Source organism: Stegostoma tigrinum, chromosome 7 (assembly GCF_030684315.1).
Source record: "Stegostoma tigrinum isolate sSteTig4 chromosome 7, sSteTig4.hap1, whole genome shotgun sequence".
NCBI lineage: Eukaryota > Metazoa > Chordata > Chondrichthyes > Orectolobiformes > Stegostomatidae > Stegostoma > Stegostoma tigrinum.
Window position 1 is genome coordinate 37,685,585 of NC_081360.1, and position 27,017 is coordinate 37,712,601.

Consider the following 27,017-nt stretch of genomic DNA (forward strand, 5'->3'; position numbering starts at 1 on the left):
AACCTTTATTCATTGGCAGGATGAGGCAGCATTTATTGTCCATGCCTAATTGCCCAGAAGGCAGTTCATAGAGTCACATGTAGGCCAGACCAGGTAAGAATGACAGATTTCCTTCCCTAAAGCACATAAGTGAACCAGGTGGGTTTCTCTTGACAATCGACAATGGATTCATGATCGTCATTAGATTCTTAACTCCAGATATTTTATTGAATTCAAATTCCACCATCTGTTGTGGTGGGATTTGAACCTGGGTCCCCAGAATGTTATCCGGGTCTCTGGGTTAACAGTCAGTGATAATACCACTAGGCCATTGCCTCCCCAATACACTTCTGTTGACCCATTGCTTAATATTGTTTGCCATTTCACTTCAGCCAGTTGTTTTCATGCCCTCATAAGTGTCCTCATTAAAGTTTAAAATACTAGTCTTGTACCTACTCTTCTGTTCCTCAAACTGAAAAAAATTCAGTCATCACTGCTACTGAGGGACAGCTTCATGATCAGGTTACTAATTAATCCTGTCTCATTGCACAATACAGATCTAGTAAGGCCTGCTATTGGTTGGTTCAAAAAGGCTCTGTTCTAAGAAATTTCATCAAAGGAATTCTGTGAAAACTCCTTTTCTCTATTACGTATCCCCATGATTATCACTATGTCTTTCTGACAGGCCTTTAACATGTTATTATTAGGAGGACTGTACACCGCTCCCATAAGTGATATTTTGCCTTAATCATTTCTCGTGTCTACCGAGACAGCTTCCACATCCTGGTGTCCAAAACTTAGCTCACCCCTCTCATCTATTATTAACAGACCCACCCTGCACATTTTCCTCAATTCAAACGTATGCACATTCATATTCAGGACTGTTTCTTTCATTATTTTTGTAACTTCTAGTCTTAACTATTAATTTACTCTTAGAATCCTGGAGTGTTGCAGTTTTTGATTAAAATAAAGATGAACAATGCAAATCTGAGCTGACACCAATATTTCTAACATCTACTGACTTTAAAGCATGTAGGTTTTGACTTCCCATGAAAACACTGAAAAGGATCTCAGTTCTTCATGAAAGAACATCACACATCCTCTACCAATGCAATATCAAGGACAACTGGTTCAATACCTTGGAACTCCATTCCAAATGGCTATGTGGTATACTTAGACTGCAATGGTTCAAGAGGCAGCTCACCACAATCTTCTAAAGAGCGGCTAGAGATGGGCATTAAAACCTGACCCAGCCAGAGGTGTGCATATCCCAACAGTGAATAAATACAATCACCAGCATAAGGATGTGGTTAGCCAGATCAGACTAAAAACCGAAAGAGCTGCGGGTGCTGTAAATCAGGAACAAAAACAGAAATTGCTGAAGAAGCTTAGTAAGTCTGGCAGCATCTGTGAAGAAAAATATGAGAGTTACCCTGTCCTTGAAACCCAGACCTGAAAGGTTAACTCTGATCTTTTTCTTCACAGATGCTGCCAGACCTGCTGAGCTTCTCCAGCAACTTTGTTTTTGATCCAGACCAGACTGTTCACCACATTATGAGTTAAGATTATCCTATGGATATTCGCTGCAGGATTGAAAACACAGGACTTTGACTTGGCTCTTTAACTGAGATTGAGAGTTGTAAGATTTTTAAAAGGTGGTAGTGGCATAGTGGTTAATGTCACTAGTAAACCAGAATCATGTTTATACTCTGGGGTCATGGATTCAAATCCGTCATAAGCAAATAGTGAAAATTTGAGTTCGCAAAAAATCTGGAATGTAGAGCTAGCTTAATGGTGACAATGTCACATTGATGATTGTGATAGCAATCCATCTGTAGGGTTCATTTATGCCCCACAGGCCCTGTCTGATCCAGCCTATATGTAATACCGACGCACGGCAGTATGGTTCACTCTTAATTCCCCTGGGTTATAAATGTCGGCCAAAGCAGTGAAGCCCACATGAAAGATGTCAAGAAGATATTTGAACTTGAGAAAAAAAATTTGAACTCCATTTCTTCATCGACTATAAAATCAAAGCAATGCACGAGAAGAATGTTGTATTATCAGAAGTGTCACCTTTTGGATGAAATATTAAACCTTGTATGAACGTTTGGCGAAAGTAAGAATAAACAGCATGTCTTTGAATAAAATTATACCAGTGTTTTCAGTTACATTCAACATTCAAGTTGCAGGACAAGGGCAGATTTAAACAGTCTGTTGCATTTGCTTACAAAGCATCAAAATAGACGTCAAAAGTGCTTGAATATCTTTGTTTTTTTTACCACAACCAGAATTGCTTTATAAAAGCACGTTTGATTTTAAATTGTACATAAAATGGGAACAATATTCCCTAAGCTTTTTCTGCACTCCAGATGAAAATTAAACCAGCAAAACAAAATTCAAAATATGTAGTTAACTTCAGGAGCTATTTCCTATACTGTGAATACTATCTATCAACTAAGAAGTAAGGTTACAATTAAAGGTCAGGTGAACAGCTAAACATTACAATACTCCCGATCCCTAAGCACCAATCAGCCAACAAAACATCTGAAATATTGCTTCCATTGGGCAAGTCTTTTAAGTGAGTTTATTGAAACAAAAGCGCAGAAGAAATTCCCTTGTTTGTTTCAACTATTTACTTACAACATCCCCTTAGAGAAATCAGTTTCATGTTAAGTGGAATTTCTTTTTACATTGCATTTTCCCTTTTCTACTTGTGATTTGAGCGTGGCCCAGTTTTGCAAGAAAAGTAATCCCTGATATGATGTATAAAATTTGATTATTAATTATGACAATGATGTTGAGTAATGTTTCTCATATGAGCTGATTTTTGCCATTTAACGTAACTATAAATTAGCAATTAAAGAAAGAAAATATTATGCATTCACAAAGTGCCTTTCCTGTTGTTAGAACGCTCCAAAGCATTTCATTCCTAAAGTACATTTGAAGTGTATTCATTGTTGAAAGTATGCAAATACAGTAGCACAAACAATAAGATTAAATGAGTCTGTGTGCTAAATTTAACCGGAAGTTGACTAAGTGTCTATTTAAGAAGGTTTCATGGTAAATTTTGTCTCGGTGTGCTTTATTAAAATTTCTCACACAGTTCCGTTTCTTAGCGATGCATCACACCCGTATGGTACCCTACTGACACTATCTTCCCTCTTGCTCCAGGCTGATGTACTCACTGTTGCTGGACCTCTGGGATGATGGCATTTTTCCATGTTGAAAATGCAGTTGTGGAGCAGGTGGAGCAACGTCAGTCCTGAGGCTGCCCTGCATGGTTCATTATGAATCATCTCAGAAATGGCAAACAGAAGCAAGTTAGCTCTATGCTTTGCTAATAGGGACTTGGAAGTTGCAGCATTACGTGTGTTGCAAAGGAGAGCTGACCTTTTTTCTCAGGACTGCCAAACCCTGCTGGTCAGGTTTGAGGTTGTCATCAAGCTGAGTGAGGTGCTAACAGTCTGGAGAAAAGCCCAACATTGCTGCGAGAAAGCTCATGAAGTCAAGGCAGTCTTTTTTCTGCTACCTCCAACTCGATCTCTGTTACTGCACCCACCAAGGCTGTATCACTCTCCCTATTACAGGCAGCACCTTCCCTCACTTACTGTCACCTACTCTAAACCTACAGCCAACAGCATGCCCTCTGCACTGTCTACTCACTCACTCAAACCACCTTTCCCCCATCTGCAGATGCATTACTGTGGCTCCAACGCCTTTAATTTCACTCCATCCCTCTCTTTCTCTCATTTCAGAAGAGAGTGTCCCACAGTAGGGATGAAAGAGCTAAGATTAGATTAGATTCCCTACAGTGTGGAAACAGGCCCTTCAGCCCAACAAGTCCACACCACCCCTTGGAGCATCCCACCCAGACCCATCCCCCTATAACTCACACAGTGCGGGCAATTTAGCCTGCTCAGCCCCTGGCAGGATATAAATCTATGGTGTCTGCTGGTTGTGACTTTATAAAAATGTGAAAGCTGTTGCAGGCACAGCAGACAAGATTGTCAGATGCACTGGACAAATGAACTGGAAGGTTAGAGGTCTCGAGCAGCATTGTTTGTGTGATGTTGCTGCTGACATTCCAAAGTCTAGCTGTCTCCAATGAAAGGTTGTTGGCTGCAATGAAGGGTCAGCGACAGTGGCCTCAGGCTGTGAAATCCGTCCTACCATTTATTGGGGTTTTAACACCAAAGCAAGTTCTGAATGTGGGACCTTGGCGTCATTCCAGGTGCCCCTTCCTCACAAGGAGACAGAGAGCTCCCTATAGAGCCCCAGGAAGAGGCAAAAGCACATCATGTCCTAATGCTGTCTGAATGACAGCCTTCCTTTCCATATTGCTCATACTAGCATGAAACATTGTCATGATCAATTGAGAGAATATTGGATGTTGTAAAGTTTTCCATTCAAATGTTACTTTCTTTTGTATTAAAGAGCATGAACTGAAAGAAAGAGCTAAGCTTTAAGCTGCATTTGCTGTTAGGACTACATAAAGGTTGCTGGGGTTGGCAATAGCAAAAGATTTACAGGTAGCAAAAGGTGACTTCTGGCAACTCACTTTCAGTGAACTATAATCAGAAAGAAGTCCCTGTCTCTGTTGCTATGGCTGATACTGCTGCATTGTCAGTTGTAGTGTGGTGTACTGACCTTTACATTGCTGAGGTCAGACGCCAACTTTCCGACACCTCCTCCTACCGCCCCATTGATCAAGACCCCACCCCCAAGCACCAAACCATCATCTCCCATACCATCAATGACCTCATCAACTCAGGTGACCTCCCACCCACAGCCTCCAACCTCACTGTTCCCCAACCCCGCACCGCCCGCTTCTATCTCCTTCCCAAAAACCAAAAACCCGCCTGCCCTGGTCGACCCATTGTCTCCGCCTGCTCCTGCCCCACTGAACTCATCTCCACCTATCAGGACTCCATTTTCTCCCCCTTGGCCCAGGAAATCCCTACCTACATCCGTGACACCACCCACGCCTTCCACCTCCTCCAGAACTTCCAATTCCCCAGTCCCCAACACCTCATTTTCACCATGGACGTCGGGTCCCTATACATCTGCGTTCTTCAAGGACTGCAACATCCCCCCCGCAGTGGTTGAGAACGCCCTTGACTGTGTCTCCTGCATTTCCCGCAACACATCCCTCACACCCTAACCCCGCAATAACCGCCAAAAGAGAATCCCCCTCGTCCTCACACACCACCCCACCAACCTCTGGATACAACGCATCATCCTCCAACACTTCCGCCATCTACAATCTGACCCCACCACCAAAGACATTTTTCCATCCCCACCCCTGTCTGCTTTCCGGAGAGACCACTCTCTCCGCGACTCCCTTGTCCGCTCCACACTCCCCTCCAACCCCACCACACCTGGCACCTTCCCCTGCTACTGCAGGAAGTGCTACACTTGCCCCCACACCTCCTCCCTCACCCCCATCCCAGGGCCCAAGGTTATTTTCCACATCAAGCAGTTGTTCACCTGCACATCTGCCAATGTGGTATACTGCATCCGCTGTACCCGGTGTGGCTTCCTCTACATTGGGGAAACCAAGCGGAGGCTTGGGGACCGCTTTGCAGAACACCTCCGCTTGGTTCGCAATAAACAACTGCACCTCCCAGTTGGGAACCATTTCAACTCCCCCTCCCATTCCTTAGACGACATGTCCATCCTGGGCCTCCTGCAGTGCCATAATGCTGCCACCTGTAGGTAGCAGGAACAGCAACTCATTTTCCGTTTGGGAACCCTGCAGCCCAATAGCATCAAGGTGGATTTCACTCGCTTCAAAATCTCCCCTCCCCCCACTGCATCCCAAAATCAGCCCAGCTTGTCCCCGCCTGCCTAACCTGCTCTTCCTCTCACCTATCCCCTCATCCCACCTCAAGCCGCACCTCCATTTCCTACCTACTAACCTCATCCTGCCCCTGTCTGTCTTCCTCGTACTGAAATATCCCCTCCGTACCTCCCCACCCATACTGTCCTCTCCACCTACCTTCTCCTCTATTCATCTTCAGTCCGCCTCCCCCTCTCTCCCTATTTATTTCAGAATCCTCTCCCCATCCCCCTTTTCTGATGAAGGGTCTAGGCCCGAAACGTCAGCTTTTGTGCTCCTAAGACGCTGCTTGGCCTGCTGTGTTCATCCAGCCCCACACTTTGTTTTCTTGGGTTCTCCAGCATCTGCAGTTCCCATTATCTCTGATTATCATATGCTGTTCAGTCTGAAAAACATCCAGAATTTTGTGGATCTCACTGATCCCCATTGCCCATCCCATAGATTCAGTGCATCCACTAGTTGTTTGCAACAGAGATTTCAAGAAACAAGAGGCATCCTCTTTCTGGGTAGTATTTGTCAAAAAAACCCTAGACATGGCCTGTACAGAAACCTGATGTCCAAGAGGCTGTGCAATGTCCCACATTGGGCCAAATGAAAGGAGATGTTTCATTGCAGAAAGGCTTTCTCGGGTCCATCTGGACAGAGCATAGCACCACAGCCCATCTCTTATTTGCTTAGGCTAGAAATTCTGCTGCAAGGATCAATTACACTTCCACTGAAGATTAATTCTGGTCGTAAGCTTCCGCATGTGTGAGTTTGCTCCTCAGTTATTAGTGCAGCAGAATTAAAAGAAAAATTGTTGTAAAACATCAGCAGGTCCGGCAGCATCTGAGGAGAGAAATCAGGGTTAATGGTTCTGAGGAAGGGTCACTTGACCCAGAACGTTAACTCTGACTTCTCTGCACTCATGCTGCCTGACCTACTGAGCTATTCCAGCAATTTCTGGTTTTGTTTCTGATTTACAGCATCCACATTTTTATTTTGGTTTTTACTTAATGCCGTGGACACAGCGACACCACAGCTTTTGGGCCTGAATCCATCGAGGGCAGTTCCAATGAGCCTTTGTGGGCGATATCAGAAACAAAAGCAATTCCTCAGTCATATGATCATTCAACAGGCGCACCTCACACAAATAACATTTTAATAGCATCCTCCAAACAGTGGGATGTGAATGTTATTGGGGTGCCTCAACATTATTGTCATACATTGTTACCCTGATTCAAACATTTGTTGCTCAAGCCTTTTGTTGCATGTATAGTTGAAGTTTTTGTGTGTGGCAGTAATAATGAAGAGACGTCTTCCCCACCATTCCCAAACCCACAATACCCTCCTATCCTAAGGAAGCACCTTCATCGCATGCACTGTAGCAATTCAGGGAGGCAACTCACTACCAATGTTTCAATAGCAATTAACGATAACTAAGAATGCTTTCTGTGCGAATCATAGTCATATTCCAGGTTAATAATTTAGAGCTGTTTACTAAATAACCACCAGCTAGCTACAAATTTGCGATAATTCATTTTCATAAAGGATTTTCGGAGAAAATATCTGAAAAATCCAGCCAGTTACATAGGCAAAGACATGGTTTACTTTTAAGACAAACATAAGTTTTTGAGAAGACTTGTAGCTCGGGTTCTGGATGAGGTCCACAAACATAAATTTTAACAACACGGCAACTGTAGGGCACAGATTAAAGAATCGGTAACCTGTGCTTGCATTCCAAAGAGTATGACCAATCTAAATATTTGCCAATTTGAATGACTCCATGGAACAAAGAAAAACGGGATGTTACAGCATTAAGGAGGTTGTATTACTTTATATGGCAATGATTTCAAAAGGTATTATTTTAATAAGGAAGTCTGTAATCAAAACTGGAGTAATCATAACAGGCTTATTAATTGTTTAACCCATTTGCTTGTCAAGGGTTGAATAGATCACTGAAACATTTTCATATTTTAGGCACTGTTATCCTTTATAAGCACAACAAGCAACATTGGTCGAAATAAACTACAGAAACAAAAATTGTTTCTTTCATCAATTATCTTAAAATGGACTAGGTGTACTGTTACATTTTGTGTGTTTATTTGTGACTGGCTGAGTTTAATCCATAAGATGTTATGATTATTTATTCAGATATATGTGCAGTAGTTCCACAATAGAGACTGCTGCAGCTTGAGGTTCATTCCTTGAATTTAATGTTATGAATAACAGGAATTTTGAATACACACCAGGATTTCAATGTAAGTGCTGGGCAATGAGGGCTTCTTGCCTTCCCTTTAGGTAACAGAGAACAACAGTAGAGATAGATCCAGTTATGGTCGTTTTGAATACAAAGGCAGTTGAAAAAAGATGGAATGCCATTATGCACAAAGATTGAAATGGTTTCACTTTTTTGGCAGTTATGAAGATGAGGCAATTGTGCATATGCTATATTTTTAAAAAATAAGGGACTGGCAAAGTTAATTTGTTTCCTTTTATTGTTTAACCTTTTAAGTATGATATCTGCAAAGCTTAGATTTGTCATTTCAACCCCAAGCAAAATCATAACATTTTTGAAACAGCCAACACCGATCTGCAGTCCAAAGCAAAAGATTGGAGACAAATGTTTCTATAATTCTTTTTGAAATTAATATGGCGACTTTAAAGATATTAAACACTTAATGTAAAAATTTAGAAAACAAAGACAACATTCTGCCTCCGCAGGCGTTTATATACAATACCATTTCAAGTTGGCTTCAGTTGTAAGACAGAATTGAAACAGCTGGAGATTCAAAGCTTTTTAACTAAAATCTTCACTGGAAACATTCATAATGTATAAATACACAAAACGCAGGTCCGAGTGGATTAAATCATTGTAAGAATGTGCATATTAAAACAAGAAGTGGAAGGGATGGCGCGTGAAGGGAAGGATAAAACGCCAAGTAGTACAATGGCCATTGGGAAACAAAGCAGCAGGTTAACATCTGTGCGTCTGGATTCAAGTGCGTGGAGAAGTACGATAAAAATGAAAAGACGAGAGAATGCAGGAGAGGTTATTAAAGTCTCCAGGACATAAAATAGGACAGAGTGTTTGGAATGGGTTAGGAATCAGACTTCAAAAGACACTGGATAAAGGGATTGCAATGAGATGAGGGACAGACAATACAGGGCTCAAGGTGTTGTATCTGAATGCACGCAGTATATGAAATAAGGTAAATAAGCTTGTGGCACAGATTGAAATTGGTAGATATGAAGTGTGGGCGCCTCAGATACGTGGCTACAGGGAGTCAGGAGTGGGAGCGGAATACCTAAGGATATATACCCTATCAAAAAGACAGGCAAGTGGACAGAGGGGGCGAGGTTGCCTTATTAGTATGAAATGGAATTAAATCAATAGCACAAAACAAAATAGGGTCAGATGATGTAGAATCTATGTGGGTAGAGTTGAGGAACTGCAAAGATAAAAAAACAAAACCATAACGGGAGCTACGTACAGGCTTTGAAACAGTAGTTGGGATTTGGGACACAAGATAGAAAAGGTGAAAGAAAAGGTGTGTAAGAAAGACAAGGTTACTATGATCATTGGGGATTTCAATATGCAGGCGGACTGGAAAAATCTAATTGGTAAAAGGTTGAACAGAGGCAAATTTGTGGAATGTCTATGAGTTGGCTTTTTGGAGCAGCGTGTGGTGAAGCCTAGTAGGGAACAGACAATTCTGAATGAGCATGCTGCTGGGCCTGCAGTGTTCATCCAGCCTCACATTTTATTATCTTGGATTCTCCAGCATCTGCAGTTCCCATTATCTCTGATACTATCTTTAATTCCGAATTTAATGTTGTGCAATGAGTAGACTTGATACGAGACCTTAAGGTGAACTTGAAGTGACTTTAAGGGAACCCTTAGGAGGCAGTGAACGTAAGATGATAAAATTTACCCTGCAATTGGAGATGGAGAAGGTGGAATCAGATGTAATCATATTAGAGTTGAATAAAGGCAACTACAGAGCCACGAGGAGGGAGCTGACCAGAATTGACTGGAAGAGAAGCCAAACAGTAAAGACAGTGGAACAGCAATGACAGGGGTTTCTGGAGACACAGCAAAAATTCATCTCTAGGAAAAAGAAGCATACTAAAGAGAAGATGAGGCATCCATGGCTGACATGGGCATAAAAACAAAAGTGAAAGCATATGATGTAGAGAAGGTCAGTAGGAAGCCAGAGATTGGGAAGCCTACAAATACCAACACAGGGCAATGCAAAAAGAAATTAGGAGGGAGAAGATTAAATACGAGGGCAAACTAGCCAGTAATATGAAAGAAGATTGCAAGAGTTTCTTTAGGTATATAAAATGTAAAGAGGCAAAATTGGACATGGGCCATTAGAAAATGACACTGGAGAAATAGTAATGGTGAACAAGGAAGTGGCATACTTTGCATCAGTCTTAACAGTGGAAGACATTAGTAATATCCCAAAAAATTAAAAGAGTCAGGGGGCAGAGCTGAGTATGGTGGCCATCAAGGAGAAGGTTCTAGAAAAACTGAATAGCCTGAAGGTGGGTAAATTACCTGGACCAGATAGACTACACCCTAGAGTTCTTCAGGAGATAACTAAAAAGATAGTGGAAGCATTAGTGGTGCGTTAGCGTTTCAGGTATCGCTAGAGTCAGGCAGAGTCCCAAAGAACTGGAAAATCGCTAACATGACACCCTTGTTTAAAAAGGGAGTCAGGCACAAGATGGAAAATTACAGGCCAATTAGCCTAACCTTGGACGTGGGTAAGATTTTAGAGTCCATTGTGAAGGATGAGATTTCTGAATATTTGGAAGCGCATGGTAAAATGGGGCAAAGTCAGCATGGTTTCATCGAGGGGAGGGCATGCCTGACAAATCTGTTAGAATTCTTTGAGGAAGTATTGAGCATGTTCGACCAAGGAGGCCCAAAAGATGTTATCTACCTGGACTTCCAGAAGACCTTTGAAAAGGTGCCACACAGGAAACTGCTGAGTAAAATAAGGGCCGTTGGTATTAGAGGCAAGTGCTAGCACGGATAGAAGATTGGTTCTGGCAGAAAGCAGAGAGTGGGGACAAAAGGTCTTTCTCAGAATGGCAGCCAGTGACTAATCATGTTCCACAAGGGTCTGTGATCTAGACGAAGGAACTGAGGGCACTCTGACTAAGTTTACAGATGATACAGAAATATGTAGAGGGACAGGTAGTGTGAAGATGCAGGGAGACTGCAGAAAGATTTGGACAGCTTAGGAGAGTGGGCCAAGAAGTGGCAGATGAAATACAATGTGGGAAAGTGTGAGGTCATGTACTTTGGTAGGAAGAATAGAGGTATTGATTATTTTCTAAATGGGGAGAAAATTCAGAAGTCTGAAGTGCAAAGGGCGTCCTAGTGGAGGATTCCCTGAAGGTAAATTTGCAGGTTGAGTTGGTAGTTGGGAAGGCAAATACAATGTTGGCATTTATTTTGAGAGGACTAGATTACAAAACCAGGGATGTACTTCTGAGGCTTTGTATAGATCTGGCCAGGCCACAAATGGAGTATTGTGAGCAATTTTGGGCAACATACCTCAGGAAGGATGTACTGGCCCTAGAGTGGGTCCAGAGGAAATTCATAAGACTGATCCCAGGAATGAAAGCCTTAACATATGAAGAAAGTTTGAGGGCTCTGGGTCTATACTCATTGGAGTTCAGAAAGATGACGGGGGATCTAATTGAAACTTACAGGATGCTGAACAGCCTGGACAGAGTGGACATTGGGAAGATATTTCCAATGGTAGGAACCGAGGGACCCGAGGTACCAGAAGGCGCAGCCTTAGAGTAAAGGGAAGACCCGTTAGAACGGAGATAAGGAGAAACTTCTTCAGCCAGAGAGTGGTGAATCTATGGAATTCATTGCCACAGAAGGCTGTGGATATTTAAGACAGAGATCGCTAGATTTAAAGTTTGAGAAGATTTGTAGCTCAGTTTGTAGACTTGCTCAGCGAGCCGGTGTGTTTGATTGCAAACGTTTTGTCACCCTGCTAGGTAACACTGTCAGCGTGCCTCAGGTGAAGCATCAGTGTTCTGTCCTGTTTGCTATTTAAATGCCTTGGTTTGTTGGGGTAGTTGGGTTCACTTCCACCCTTGGGCAACTGTCGGTGAAGTTAACACATTCTTCCCATGTCTGCGTGGGTTCTCTCCGGGTGCTCCGGTTTCCTCCCACAGACTAAAGATGTGCAGGTTATGTGGGTTAGCCATGGTAAATTCAGGATTATATTGATACAGCAGGGGAATTTTGGGTGGGATGCTTTTCAGAGGGTTGGTGCGGACTTGAGGGGGAAAGTGATCTCTTTCCACACTGTGGGGATTCCATGGTTCTATGATTCTAGGAGAAAAATATTAGCACTGGGAAACAAAGTGCCTTTTCACTTTGATGGTTTAAAATAGATCAGATGCAAAGTTAAGTTTCCACTTTGTTTCGGCTATATGATTTAACCCCAAACTCAGTGTAGTCCACTTTTACACCTTAATGCACTTAACTAATTATCCCACTAAAAATGCTTAGTCGTGCTATGGAAATTTGTCATATTGTTACTACTTGATGTTATGTGACACATTGCATTATCTTCCTTCAATGCTTCTTTGACTATTGGAAGTGCACTCACCTGGTCCCATTTTAACCTACCCATGTGTGGCAGAGTACTTCTGGCAATGTCATCATTCCCTCATCCATAAATCTGTAAAGGATCCATCCTTACATTTACCTCATCTGTGTGTTTCTCCTTAATAACAACGTCCATATCTAAAAGACTAACTTCTATCTGCATGCTGATCTATCAATTTTCCTAATTTACTGCCATTCTTCAACCTTCCTTTGTATTGTCAAATTAACTGTTGCACAGTTAGCTGCGAATAAACCACAGAATTCTCCAAATAAATTGTGGGATCTTCAGTCCCTGCGATTAGCACCATATCCATGACATTGGTTCCATCTCCTCTCCCTGATCACTGTTTCGGGGGAACTAAACAGCTTGGAAACTCATAAGAGATAATGGGAACTGCAGATGTTGAAGAATCCAAGATAACCAAATGTGAAGCTGGATGATCCAAGATAACCAAATGTGAAGCTGGAAGTGTGAAGCTTGATGATCTTGGAAACCCATCATTCTGTTTAAGGCTGGGCTGACTTTCAAACCAAATACCTTCCCTATCAGTAAACCAGCTACCTTCATCTCTTCACCATTGTCCACCTTCAAACCTTGCCTGTATCTGCCACTGAAATCCATATCTAGGTCAATGTCATATCCAAATTTATTCCCGGTCTGGTGAGTGAACTCAGTCAAAAATCTACTGTTTCCATTATGGAGACTGAAGTAGTCATTGGTGAGCTAGGTGCCATCACATATACTTAGCCGAGGATGAGTTTTCTCCTGCGATCACCCAGTTTTCAGACAACTACTGACACATTCAAGTTGGAAAATGTGCCTTCTGGACTGGGTCACACATTATCGTGTTGAAGGCCAGGTTGAAGGCCTTACAGATCACACTTTACCAGTTGACCTCATACAGCATATTGTTGAGGCCTCTTCTGGAGTACTGGGTCCAGAGATTGGTTTGTGTGTGGAATAAATTTCCAGATGAAGTGCAATATTTAAAAGACATTTGGATAAGTGCATGAATTAGAAATGCTTGGAGGAATATGGGCCAAGCAAAGGCAGGTGGGACTAGTTTTGTTTGGGATTATAGTCAGCATGGGCTAGTTGGACCAAAAGGGTCTGTTTCCATGCTGTATGACTCTATGACTCTATAGACACAAGGGAAGTCCAGAGGACTGGAGGATAGCTAATATGGTTCCACTTCTCAGGAAGGCAGGGAGAGATAGACCTGGGAACTATAGGCCAGTAAGTCATATTTCAATGGTCAGGAAACTACTGGAGAAAATTCTGAAAAAGAGAATTAATCTCCACTTGGAGAAACAAGATTTATCAAGGACAGGCAGCATGGCTTTATCAGACAGAGGCCATGCCCAACAAACTTGTCTGAAGTTTTGAAGGAGTTGACCAAGTGTATACATGAGGGTAATGCCATTGAAATAGTTGACATGGGAGACTCATAAAATGGATAAAAACACATGGGATCAGGGTAATTTGGCAGGATGGATTCAAAATTAGCTTAGTGACAGGACACAGAGGTTGGTGGTAGAAAGTTACGTGACTGGCGGTCAGTGTTCAGTGGCATACCACAAGGGTCGGAGCTGGGTCACTTATTGTTTGTGCTATATACATAAACAATGTAGATGAGAATGTGGGGGTGATGATACATATATTAGCAGAAGGCAGAAAGACTGGCAAGTGGTTAATAGTGAATAATAACAGGTGACATGTTAACTCGGTGTTTTGCATTGCTACCTTACAACACCAGGGACCTGGGTTTGATTCCACCCTCAAGTAACTGTGTAGACCTTGCAAATTCTCCCCATGTTTCCTCTGGGTGCTCTGCTTTCCACCCACAGACTGAAGATGTGCAGCTTAGGATTGGCCATGGTGAAAGCAGCGTTCCAGGGATAAGGTGGAAGGCGTGAGTCTGGGTGAATGCTCTTTGGAGGGTTGATGGGCAGAATAGCCTGCTTCCAACCTGTAGGAATTCTATGTTTCTAAGAACGCATGCTCAGTGGAGATAGGAAGCAACAGTTCCCGTTAGTTGAATTGTCAATGACTAAGGGCTGTATTTTAAGGTGAAGAGCAAGGGGCTCAGACTGGATTTAAGAACATTTTCTTTTCACTTCAGAAGATGGTGGAGATCTGGAATATACGGCCTGGGAGGGTAGTTGAGATGGGTACCATCACAACAATCTCTTAAAAAAAATGGATGAGTACTTGAAATGTTATAACATTAAGGGTTTTGGACCAAGTGCTGGAAAGTGAGATTAGTGTAGATAAATCAGCGCAGATTTAAAGAATTGAAGGTAATCTTCGCTGCATGAATCTATGTCTTGACAGCACATGTGTGGCCCTGGTGATCTTAATTATATATTGACTTAATTGAGGTAAAGCTTATTTATTACTTTATTATATGGTTGTCCATAGAATGGAGCATCATCTTTCATTGGAATGTGCTGTTGATCTTTTTTGTCATTAATGGGGATTAATGGGGATTATAGGGAATTACAGTCAAGGTTTAGAAGATTAATTACAGGAACAGTAATCTTAGCCAATGAAGCTAGTGTGGGAAGCCTAGCATTGGGATTGTACACCGCAGAACCATTTATGTAAGTAATGGAGAAAAGCGTCTGGCCTCTGTAATGTGCAGGAGGGGAAGATTATTGTTTTGGCTTGGTCTCCAAGACAGCGGGGACAGTGAAGTATTAAAGCAATTAGTCACAACAGAGGATGTAGGAGAACTACGGAACATGTTCCAGTGTTTCTGCGTCCGAATCTACCTGCTGCTTACTTGAGCAAAGCATGTCATCATGCTTGTCTCTAGATCATTGGAGTTCACAGAGTTGTACAGGTACAGTTGTGTGCAATTACATAAGGGTCAGGTTTTGCATGCAACGTAACAGTTCTCAGCATTCACAGTACCAGCACAATAAAATAAAAGTGTATCTTTCATTTAAAACAATGATGCAAAATGAAACAGATTCACTCGATGAATTATGCCTCAAAGAGGAACCAATGGCCTCCCAGCCAATTGGAAAAATAATCTAAGAATTCAAGCATGTATCATTGTCCTGAAGTTGATTAGCAACAATATTTTCACAGCATGTCTGCCTCAATGAATCTTTTTTTAAACACATTCATAGAATGTCGGTGTCACTGGCAAGGCACTAATAAGTGACTAGTCAATTCTGGTCCTTTTAATGATCATTTAGGAAAGTCAGAGAATATCAATATAGAAGTGTATCTTGCCAGGGAGAAACTTTTTTTTTGATTGTCACCCAATTAAATTCATCCATATCATCATTTCTCTTGCCTCCTACAGAAGTAGGAGATTCACCCTTAAGCTTATGTGGCTATCACTGCTGCCTCATTGGCCAAAAATTAGAAATTAAAATGTAAATTCTCACATTGAAATCCATTCAAGCAAAAAGTTGAAAGTCATCAGAGATAGGTAGGGATGTGGATTTGAGGGTACAATCAGTTCAGTCATGACCTTAATAAATATTACAGCAAATTCAAGGGTGTGAATGGACAACGGTTGTTCATTCTTCATATGATATAAGTCTCCTTTCACTAATTCTTTATTTTTTTCTAGGTCTACAAACTATCAGTTGAACTCCTTCTTCTTGTCTCTTGGTCTTTCACCTCTTTTATCATTGACAGTGGTGCCTTCAGTTGCCTTGATCCCATATCTCGAAATTCCACCCCAAAACTTCTCATCCTTGGCAACCCTTCTTTTGTGATGCTGCTTAGAACCCATCTCATGTGTGGTCTGTTCAGCAGCTGACACAAAATCATTTCTTTCATTATTGTAAGCCACAGTAGTATATTTTACTGTATTAATCTAATTGCAAACTGTTATTACTTTATTCTAATCTCACGACCACTTGAACCGAGAGAAACAAGAGCAAATTGTTTTTCAACGGGGCCTATACAGCCTGTCTTCCCATGAATCTGATGGAATCATCTGTAGGTTTTAAAAGCCAAAGCACAATCTACAAATTATTGTCTTGAAGATAGTAAGGACTACAGATGTTGGAAGCCAGAGTCAATAGATGTGAAGCTGGAAAAGCACAGCAGGTAAGACAATATCCGAGGAGCAGGAAAGTCAGCATCTTGGGCAGAAACCCTTTGACAGGACTGGGCAGTTGACAAAGTGGGCTTTGTGAACCTTGCTCCCAGGAAGCCTGATAGGGATCTGAAGAGGGGTGTAGACACAAAACTGGAAAAGCTGGAGAAGAGGACACAGAGAATGATAGCAGAAATAATCCATCAGGACTGTACAATCCTAACAAAGGGTTTTGGCCTGAAATGTTGATTTTCCTGCTGTCTGACCACTGTAATTTTCCAGTTACAAATTATTGGGCCTCCCTGTCCTCATCAGCATATCTCAGACAAGGAACTATATTTAGTCAACATTATTGCAAAGCAGGTTTGGCTAGCATTTTATTGAAATTAGGGATGTTTAGCAAGCATTACAAATTTTACTACTGTCAATAAAGATCTTTACTGACTCATTTGTTGATAGAATAGATTTCCTCAGAGATATGCAGTAGGTTTTGATCATTGTTCATATATTTGTGTACACTCAGACCACTATTGACAGTAATTCTTTGATTTGTACCCTGAATGTGGGAGCGGGTTTGTTCATTGGTGGATGACTCACTATCAGCAACATCAAGAAAACTCGCTACATTAACCTCCAACCTGCATGTTAAGAAATTACAGCTGAGCATCTCGTCAATCATAGCCTCAACAGTGGAGTCTTGCCTCACCCAGACGTTGTGAGCCAATCTGAGGCCTGAGGCCGCTGGGACCTGAAAACCAATCGTTGAGACCTACTCTTCAAAGCCTCCATTGACAAGATGTTCAGTCTTGCTCCTTCACTTATTGTGCGGTGGAGCTGTGGAAGAAAAGGGATCAGAAGGGCAGGTAGATGGCCATCTCCTTGACTCCAATCCTTTCTCCAATGTTCCCAAGATTAGGATTAAAACGAGGCCTTCATTATCATTCTGGCAGGCAGTTCGATCTGGCCTTCCCATCTGGAAAGCAGCCACTTTTCTCACCTGCTAAAAGGGCATGTATTCAGCTGACTGAAGTCTATAAATGTTCAGTAATTGACCACTTATGGACCTTAAGTGTTGATCAGCAGAAACATTCCCCAATGGACTTTTGCACCTAATTACTGAGATGGTGAGAAGTGGGGTGAATAGCTCTCCATGGCCAACTCAGCCAAATATTTGCTCTTCTCATCATTTTTCACCCCACCTCCTGCAAGGAAAAACCTGTCCATCATTTCACACTCTGTTTTCCAAGTGAGAAAGACGTGTTATCAATTATGGATCATTGTTAACTGGATGAAAAGACATACAGATGTTCCATAAACATATCTGGTTTCTGATTTTCTCCAGGAAAATACCTCAACTCCATCCATAACTTAGAAGATGGCTTCATTCAGTGCAAGTCATTATGTTCAGAAACCCAATGCTAACTCAACTTCCCATGATTTCTATGCTGCCAGAATATCTGCAGCACGACTATGGAGGGAAATCCAGGATTTTACTTAGTAACAGTAAAGGAATGATACAGTTCCAAGTCAGAATGGTGATGTGTGGCTTGGAAAGAACTTGCAAGTACAGGCAGCTGTTGTCCTTGCCTCTCTGAGTGGTACAGATCCCAGGTTTGGAGGATGCTGTTGAAGATGCATTGAAGATCTTTGCAGTGCAGCTTGGGAGTGGGATATTCTGCAGACATTGCACATTGATGGTGGATGGAATGTACTTTCAAGGTGGTGGATGGCATGCTGATCAAAAGGATTGTTTTGTTCTTGATGGCCTTGCAGTTCTTGATTGCTGTTGCCATTTCATCCAGCTAAGTAAAGAATGTTGAACTTGTGCCTTGTTGGTAGTAGATTGGCTTTAGGAGTCAGCAAGTGATCTACTTACTGTGAATGTGCAATCTCAGATCTGCCTGATTAGTCATGGCCTCCATATGGCTATTCCATGATAAGTGTCATGATAAAATAAACAAATGATGAGATTCTAGATTTTTTTTATAATATCCTCTTGATTTTTATTTCGTCATGCCAGGCTCCATTGTTCAATAATAACAATTTCACTACTGTATAGAGCTTATTACTTTCAGACATGTGCTGCTTTAAATATTTCTTGAGCAGACTTTATGTGCTATTTCACTTTTGCAGCAAGGATGCATTAGAACGACAGTGGCACTGGTCCCCAAAGTATTTCTTATTGCATTCCTCCCAGAGTTATAGCAATCATTCTCAACATGAAGGAAACTTATTCAACTAAATTCCTACTTTTCGAATGTCATCAGGATAGCTTGTGTGATTTTTCATAGTCAAGCCATTTCACACCTCCTGTTAGAATTACGTAGTCGAGTTAGAAGATGTTGTGCTCAGTACCATGCCAAGACAACAAGTTGACACGTTAAAATATGTTCCAGTTATGACATAACTACTTGTAACCAACTGTATCAGACAGATCAACTGTAATATTTGGTCCTTAGATCGAAGCAGTTTACATTGTAGCAGGAAACATGATCTTAATATGAGTAGCCTAGAGGCTACTGCTGTCTCTCTCTCACTAAACTGGGTAGATTGAAGGAGCAAATATCGCAGTTGAGCTGTCTGATACAGTTGATTACATGCAGTTATGTCAACCAGAACACATTTTGATGTGTAAACTTGTTTGCCTCAATGTGAACCATGTTAAGTTTGATGGTATATTAAAGGTTAAAATGCCATGCTGCATTGTCCAACATTTATTGAACTATGGAAATTAGAAGTCATGTACAAATACAATTATCCTATTAGTAAGTTTCTCCAAAACTTTAAGAAAGCACAGCCATTTAAAACCCAGTTTAGGCAGTATGGAAAGCCAAGTTAGGATCAAGACAAACAAACAGTTAAATTTGCAATGGTGTACTGTGTCAAACTGAGAGCAGGAAAAAGTGCCAAAGTCCAATCCGGTACGCTATTATGAGTTGCAACATTCTTTAAGAATAAGGAAAAAGAGAATAATTTGATCAAAATATATGTACTGAATTTGTTCTTAAGAAAATCAGATGGATTGTTAACACGTATAACATAAAAATCTCACTTGATTAAAATAAATACACATTGTATTTGTTGTGTTGTACTAAGACATACTAAATTTTCATTCTCCATCTCTGGTCTGCTCTGTCAGCCAAACAGAGCAGCACAATAATACACCAAAACAACAATTAAAATTTATGAAGCACTTTTAGCATAGTAAAATTGCCCCAAGGCACACTAATTACTGAATTTAACATTGTATCAAGTCAGGAGAAATTTGAACAAGTGAACAATAATTGGTCAAAGTAGTAAGTTTTAAAGTAATTGAAACCCAAATGCACCAGTGATCTCTCATGATCATGTTTGAAAAGAGGGTGCAGACTGGAGCAGGCTCAATATTCAACACTCGGATGACGCTCAGTATCCAGGTCAAGACAAGGAGGAAAAAATGACCTCAGTCGCCACATCATAGGAAGCAACTGCATATCATTTTGTATTACATCCACACATGAGTCACCGAACGTCAGTAAAAAAAAACAGTAAAACAGGAATTGTTGAAGATGGGGTAAAAGAGTCATATAAATAACAAATGTGCAGCACAAAATAATATGACAGCTAATTTTGTTTAAAAAATTATCCAAAATGTTGAAGATCATTCTCATAAATGTAGTATATTGCCTTTAGCCTAAATTAACAATAACATCTGTCTACAGAATCAGAAAGAAATCAAGAATGACACTCACCCTGTTGAGCTGATGTTAATGACATCTGTATTATCACAAGAAGTAGGAAGGACCACAAATGCACAAAATGCTGCATGTCTAAATTTTAAGCACAGATACCACATGAAAACAAATGGGAGGACAATTTTCTCTGAAGTAACATCAAGTCAGTTTGTTCGTCCTTCTTCAGCACCAGCTTCAGTTCAAATTGCAATTTTTCTTCTGCTTCTAAAGCTTTAAATAGAAAAAAGTTTGGCAGTGCTATATCTCCCGCCTCTCTCTGAAATTTGATACTTACATGGGTATCCTTCTTTTTTCCATTTTGGTTTTGATTTATATTGTTTAATAAACTGCAGATGTACTAAAAATAAACTTCTTTTAATGAATCAAGCTAATTTACTTTATTTCTGAAAGTCTCCCATAAGCAAATCTAAAGCAAACAATAACTCGTTTCAGTTAAAATAAAAGCATGAATAGATGTTATGCAGCACAATGTTCAAAACGGCTTATGAGCTGACCTACAATGAAGAAAACCAAGAGTTTCTGTAAATCAAGAAAAAGACTAATTTCTTTAAAGTTTTTAACGTATCTAACCTGGAATGCCTATTTCCCAGCGGATGGGATTAGGGCGTGCTTCTGATTTTCAACCATTACGATAACTACACAAATCTTTCATTGGTTAGGAAAAATAGTTGGGAGAAGTGCAGCAGAAGTTGATATACACTGCTGAAAGCTAATGACCTAGTCTTCCCTCTGCTTTGATTCCCTGATACAAAGTTGGAAAAGAAAGAACAGTAGAAACAGATAATACCCGGTAAAACCAAAACACTGAAGGTGTTGAAAATATGAAATAAAAACAGAAACTACTGGGAAACCCAGCAGGTCTGGCACCAAATGGGGAGAGAGAAACAAAGTTAACATATGGCTCTTCTTCGGAGCTGATATCACGTCCCTGATTTTCATCTGCGCAGAAGCAAAATATTATGAATGCTTTTCTCACCCCAGATGTTGTCAGGCCTGATGAGTATTTCCAGAATGCTCTGGTATTATCTCTTTCTTTATCTCTATACTGCCTTCCTACCCAACAACCAGAAATTACAATAATAGAGCTTCTTTAATATTGCAAAAAGCCTCAAATGCTTTAAACAAGCATTATCAAACGAAGTTTACTACTATATATTTATTGCAAAAGTGGCAACTAAAAGTCAATCATATTGCTGTGGACCTGGAGTCATATGTAGCAATATCAGATTTCCATCGCTGAAGAGTTTTAGTGAATCAGGTCTTTATAACAATTGACTGAGTTATTTTTCTATTATTGAATTTAAATTTCACCAGTTGCTGTCATGGGATTTGAACTAATACTCCCAAAATATTAGACTGGAGCACTATACTGAACAGCTACTAACATACCATTGGACATTGAAAGGGGTAAGATCATTGAGGGATTTGAACACAAATGATAAGAATTTTAAGTTAGAGGCATTACCACACACGAGCCAATGCAGCTAAGTCAGTAAAATGGGGATGACGACTATGATTTGATATGAATTGAGATCTGTCCATTTGGGTTTCAGGTAAACTAAAACTCACACAATGTGGAATGGAAGACAAAACAGTATTGGAATGATCAAGTCTGAAAATAACTAAAGCATTGGTGAGGGCATCCATTGTAAACGAGCAGAGGCGTGATGGAGAGGATTTGTTTCAAAAACCCAGCTAGGGATCAAATATGCCAAAAAGATTGTGCAAAGAACATTTTTTTAAATTTTCTGTATTTTTGATTGCGGGTTTAAGTAGAAAAAGAACTATTTTTCAGAAAAAGGCCTGAAGAAGAAATAATTGCACTTTTAAAAAACAAGTTGGTGCAACTCATTGTATGATGTAGCAAACACAAAACCAAAGAACTGTGGATGCTGGAAATCAGAATTAAAATCAGAAATTGCTGGAAAATCTCAGCAGGCCTGGCAAGTGAGTTCTGAAGAAGAGTCACTGTTACAAAGTGAGATTTGGCTGGCAATTAGTTTGTGATATTATGACCAGTTGTGGGTGATAAAATCTATCACCATGACAAGAGATATTTGCTTGGTTCCTGGATAGCAGAACAGGTCAGCGGCTCCCCATTGGCAGAACACACCCAAGAGCAGAGGTCACTGGCAATAATACTCTGAGACCTTTACCAGAGATCACGGTGGATCTTAGGAGATCAATATGTGAGGTGGGATGTGGATCATGGGGAGCAGGTCGCTTGCAAAGAGTGGGTGGATGTAACAGTAGGACTGGTTTTCAACAGGATCTTTCATTTGGGCACTAAAGCTCTTCATTTGGACTCTTGAATGCACAGGAATTGCTGGGTAGTCTTCAGGAGGCATTGGAGACTTGTATGAATGGTTTTACCATCCAATCCCTGTAGGCTTAGTGGAAATTGTTTCTAAGTGGCCTGTTAATTAAACTAATTGACATCTGGTTGCATGTGGGCAAGAATATCCATGTTGACCCATTCCCATCCTCTCCATATGCACCTCCTCCTCATTATAGTACAGGGATCGGACTTCCATAGCATTATGCACGCTCCAGTGGACCCCATTAAATTCCTCCTTAATGCTACCTCAATTATTAAGAATAGCTGTTTTTATAGATGACAAATGAGCATGTATACTGGAATCTAACACTTAATACCGCTGAAAATGGCAAGATCAAATTGTACAGTTTTGCTTTATCAGCCAAAAGAAGAAAGCAGAAGTCTTTGGCCAGGGAGTTAATGATGCAAAATGTTCCCTCTACAAACAGGGCATACTGGGCACAAAGATTTTTCTTTGCTACAGGCTGATCAGTATCCTTGTAACATTCAGTCATCAGAAGCCAGGTGGTAAAAGGGATTATGTAATTCGACAAACCAGGATAGAATTCATTGCCTGTGCATGAATTGAGCACGTGAAGATGAAGCAAATTCCATAAAATAAAGAAAACATTACCTTCCGTTGTCCAGGCCTGCCTTAGAGTTGCTTGTTTTATTTCTGCTCGGAGTTCTGTAATGGAACAATCACGTCCAACAGAGGACCCTTTGAAAGCACAGACTAAAACATCAATTTAGAGTTGCCATGTCAGGTATCCTGAAGCCGCAAAGTGTCACAGCTAGTGCAGGGTCTTAGTGCAGCCTTTCATGTGTGCTCTGTCAGCTTGTGTTGATTGTGACAATAGGCTTCAGTTTCAAGTAATTTGATATATATTTCACAACCTTGGTCTGCGTATTGCCACTGAACCCTTGCATTGCTCAACTTTCAACTTGACTTAAGTGTTCCGCACTGTGAGAATCTCCAGTTAACATGATTTACAGTTTCAGATATCTGACTATCTGATTTTAGCTGTACTTTCACTGCAGCAAAATTACTGGGAACACTGTGGCTTGGATTTGTGATGAGCTACCTCATACATCTAGGAAGGACACAGACATAACCCTGCAGATGGTTTGCAGGTTGTGGTTTCCTTGCCTCTGGGTTTGCAATATCACCTGGAAAGAGGAAACGTAGACTGCAACGAAGAATGTTTTGCAACGGAGAAAGAGGATCCACAAAGAAGATCCCTTATTTGTCAGGATGCTCATACCTCACTATCCCAAGAGCAGGGGATGCCATGTGAAACTGATCTTGACCATCCATGTGATATCATTCAAGTCCTTCTGGCACTGTTATCAGTCTCATCGGACCAAACTCTGGGTATGGACATCTCTGCTCAATAACTCACATTCCCTTTGTAATCCTTGAGATCTCTCAGCCCCCAGTGAAAACGTAACCTTGCTCCTATTTTCCATCTCTTTGACTGAAGCTTCCGATTCAACTTGTGAACCAAGGAGCCTTGTCTGTTCTCTAAGTGTTCCAATTTTGCAACTCTTTGCAATTAATATCAGCACAGACAGTTAGTAGCAGCTCCTTTCTACTAAGTGCAGCTCACTTTTAAGAGGAAAGGCTTCTTTAAGAGGAGCGGATTTGTTACATCTTATGCTATTAGCTCACCTTGCTGATCCTCCTGCATTCAAAAGGCCAACAGGCTGATTTCCACTTAATGATATAATCAGGTAAACAAGAAGACAATTCAAGTTTGCATACATACTGCCTTAATGGACAGGAGTTGATTGCAAAAAGTGTTCCATTTCCAAAATGTAGGCCTTAACAAATATTCAACCTTAAATATTTTAAAGTCAGAAGTCACATGACACCAGGTTGTATTTGAAATCACAAGCTGTTGGAGCGTAGCCCCTTCATCAGGTGAAGTGAGCCCCTAGGTCCCTCTGTCCTACAACACTCCCCAAGGCCCTACCTTCAATTGGTTAAGTCCTACCCTTGTTTGCTCTGCCAAACCCAATACCTCACAATTATCCAGCTTGAATTCCATCTGCCATTTTTTAGCCCATTGACCCATTCAATCAAGATCCCTTTGTAATCTTAGAAAACCTTCTTCACTGTCAATTATGCCACCAATTCTGGTATTGTTCTTAAACTTACTAACCATGTCTTCAATGTTCTTATCCAAATCATTAACATAAATGGCAAAAGAAGGACCAAGAACAGATCCTTGTGGGACTCTGCTGGTGACAGGCCTCCAGTCCAAAAAGCAAAGCTCCACCACCATTCTCTGTCTCCTTTTGCTCATTTAAGAATATTTTGTTTGATGCTACTAGCCCATCAACTGCAAGACGAAGGTTCTCCACCAACCTGGCCTAGCACTGTGGAGCAAACCCTTGATCATCAAGGCCCATGGGGAGGCTTTAGCGAACTTTGCCCACTGTGAACTCCTCGGCTGCCTGAGAAAAGGGTGTTTAGGAACAACGACATCAGATCCATCACCAAGATCTGGTCATTCCTGCTCTCCAATATGGCTCTGAGACGTGGACTGTCTACAGCAGACATATCACAGTGCGGGAGCAGTGCCACCAACGCTGTCTTGTGCAAGATCCTGAAAATCCCTGGGAAGAAAGATGCACTAACGGCAGTGCCCTTCACCAGACCAACATCCCCAGCGTTGAGGCACTGACCACCCTTGATCAGCTACAATAGGCTGGGTACATCATTCCTTATGCTGGTCACGAGACTGCTCAAGCAGGTGCTCTACTCCCAACTGAAAAATGGCAGGCTAGCCCCAGGTGGGCAGTGGAAGCACTTCAGTGATAACCTCAAAGACTCACTGGGGAAGTGTGACATTCTCACAGACACCTTGCAATCAGAATGCCCAAACTGAAAGAACAGTGTGCAGGAAGACAATGAGCACCTTGGGCCTTGCTGCCGGGAAACAAATGGGAGCCAGACAAAAACAGCGAAAGGAGCATGCTGTCACACGAACGCCATGCCCATCCCTTCCTGTGAACACCGTCTGCCCCGAAGGTAACAGAGCCTGCGGTAACTGTATCAGTCTGTACAGCCACCTACAGGCTCAACCCAAAAGTGGAAGAGAGTCATCTTTGTTTCAAGGGACTGCTATTGACAATGACTTACCTAACAACTTGTGACTTGGAAGAAGCACTTATAATGTCAAGGCAATAATAGGGAACGGACTAAGTACAAGATAAATGGGATTTATGTAGTTTGGTGTTTGTTGGTCAGCACAGGCATGGTGGGCTGAAGGGCCTGTTTCTATGCTGTATGACTCTATGACTAAGTATGACTAAGTCTTCACCAGGGTTTCAAAGAATATATCCAGTACTCATGAGTAATTTTCACCAGGTTCAGTCCTTGCTTCTATGAGGTTAAAGTAAACCTTCTTTGCTGAGAAAGAATGGTTTTTACAGTTACAAAGGAAGCCACAATGTAAGAAATAAAGAAGTCAAAATGCAAAAGGTTGAAACACATAAGATATCGAGATACAAATAAACACAGTACCTGTATCAAAGTCAGATTAGCTTAACTTCACCTGAGCATACCCATCTTATTCTGAGAATATTCTAAAAATTTAGACATTACTTTGCACTTCAAATACTCTACTTCACTGTTCTTAATGACCTGGAGTTCCTGGAAGCCGCTCTTGAATTGTGTTCTTTGTCTTGTCAGTCATCGGTTTTTGCTACCTCATCATCCTAACAAAACAGTAACTAATCTTTGACATTTTAAACCTCAGTAAAACTATCTTATAAACATAAATGACAAAAATGAAAGGGTAACTTCTTGCTTGGCATGTTCCAAGGCCAGACTTGACTAGACAACACTTTGATCTTTACCTTCCAGTGAATTATAAAATGTTTATACAGAAAACCTTCATCTCGAGCAAATTCCTGAGACAGTATTGTGCTTGTAATTATTTAGGTTCATTGCTGGTGTGACATTTCAGGTTGCTGACTACTTTGGGAACTTTGGTCTTTGATGTGATCCTGGAAAGTTACGCTTGACACTGAAAATAAGGATTGTTGTATTCACTGCATTTAGCTGCCTTCTGAAAGGTTTGACTGCAGTCATTAATAGTCTGGCTGAGAAAGAAGAGCAACGGCCTATACAGTATGAGCAGCTGTGAATAGAAAGCTGACGACATGTTTAACAAGGGACTGTACATACTGTAGATACTCGGGGAGAACTTGAAGGCGAAGTGCGACAGTAACGACATTACCCATTAGTCATAGATAACAAGGTGTAGAGCTGGATGAACACAGCAGGCCAAGCAGCATCAGAGGAGCAGGAAGGCTGATGTTTCAGGTCTGGACCCTTGTTCAGAAATGGGGGAGGGGAAGGGGATTCTGAAATAAATAGAGAGGGGGCGAGGCAGATGGAAGGTGGATAAAGGATCAGGTAGGTGGGGAGGAGATGGACAGG

At 41.2% G+C, this 27,017-nt stretch overlaps 1 protein-coding gene across 1 annotated transcript in view; it reads right to left on the reverse strand.

The window, feature by feature from the left end:
* Positions 1 to 20,444, reverse strand: part of LOC125454191 (collagen alpha-1(II) chain-like) — a 163,823-nt gene extending 143,379 nt beyond the window's left edge. Inside the window, exon 1 of the mRNA XM_048534698.2 lies at positions 20,245 to 20,444. Coding sequence (XP_048390655.1) covers positions 20,245 to 20,320 — 76 coding nt within the window. The 5' untranslated portion in view covers positions 20,321 to 20,444. The remainder of the gene's footprint in view (positions 1 to 20,244) is intronic.
* Positions 20,445 to 27,017: the final 6,573 nt, after the last annotated feature.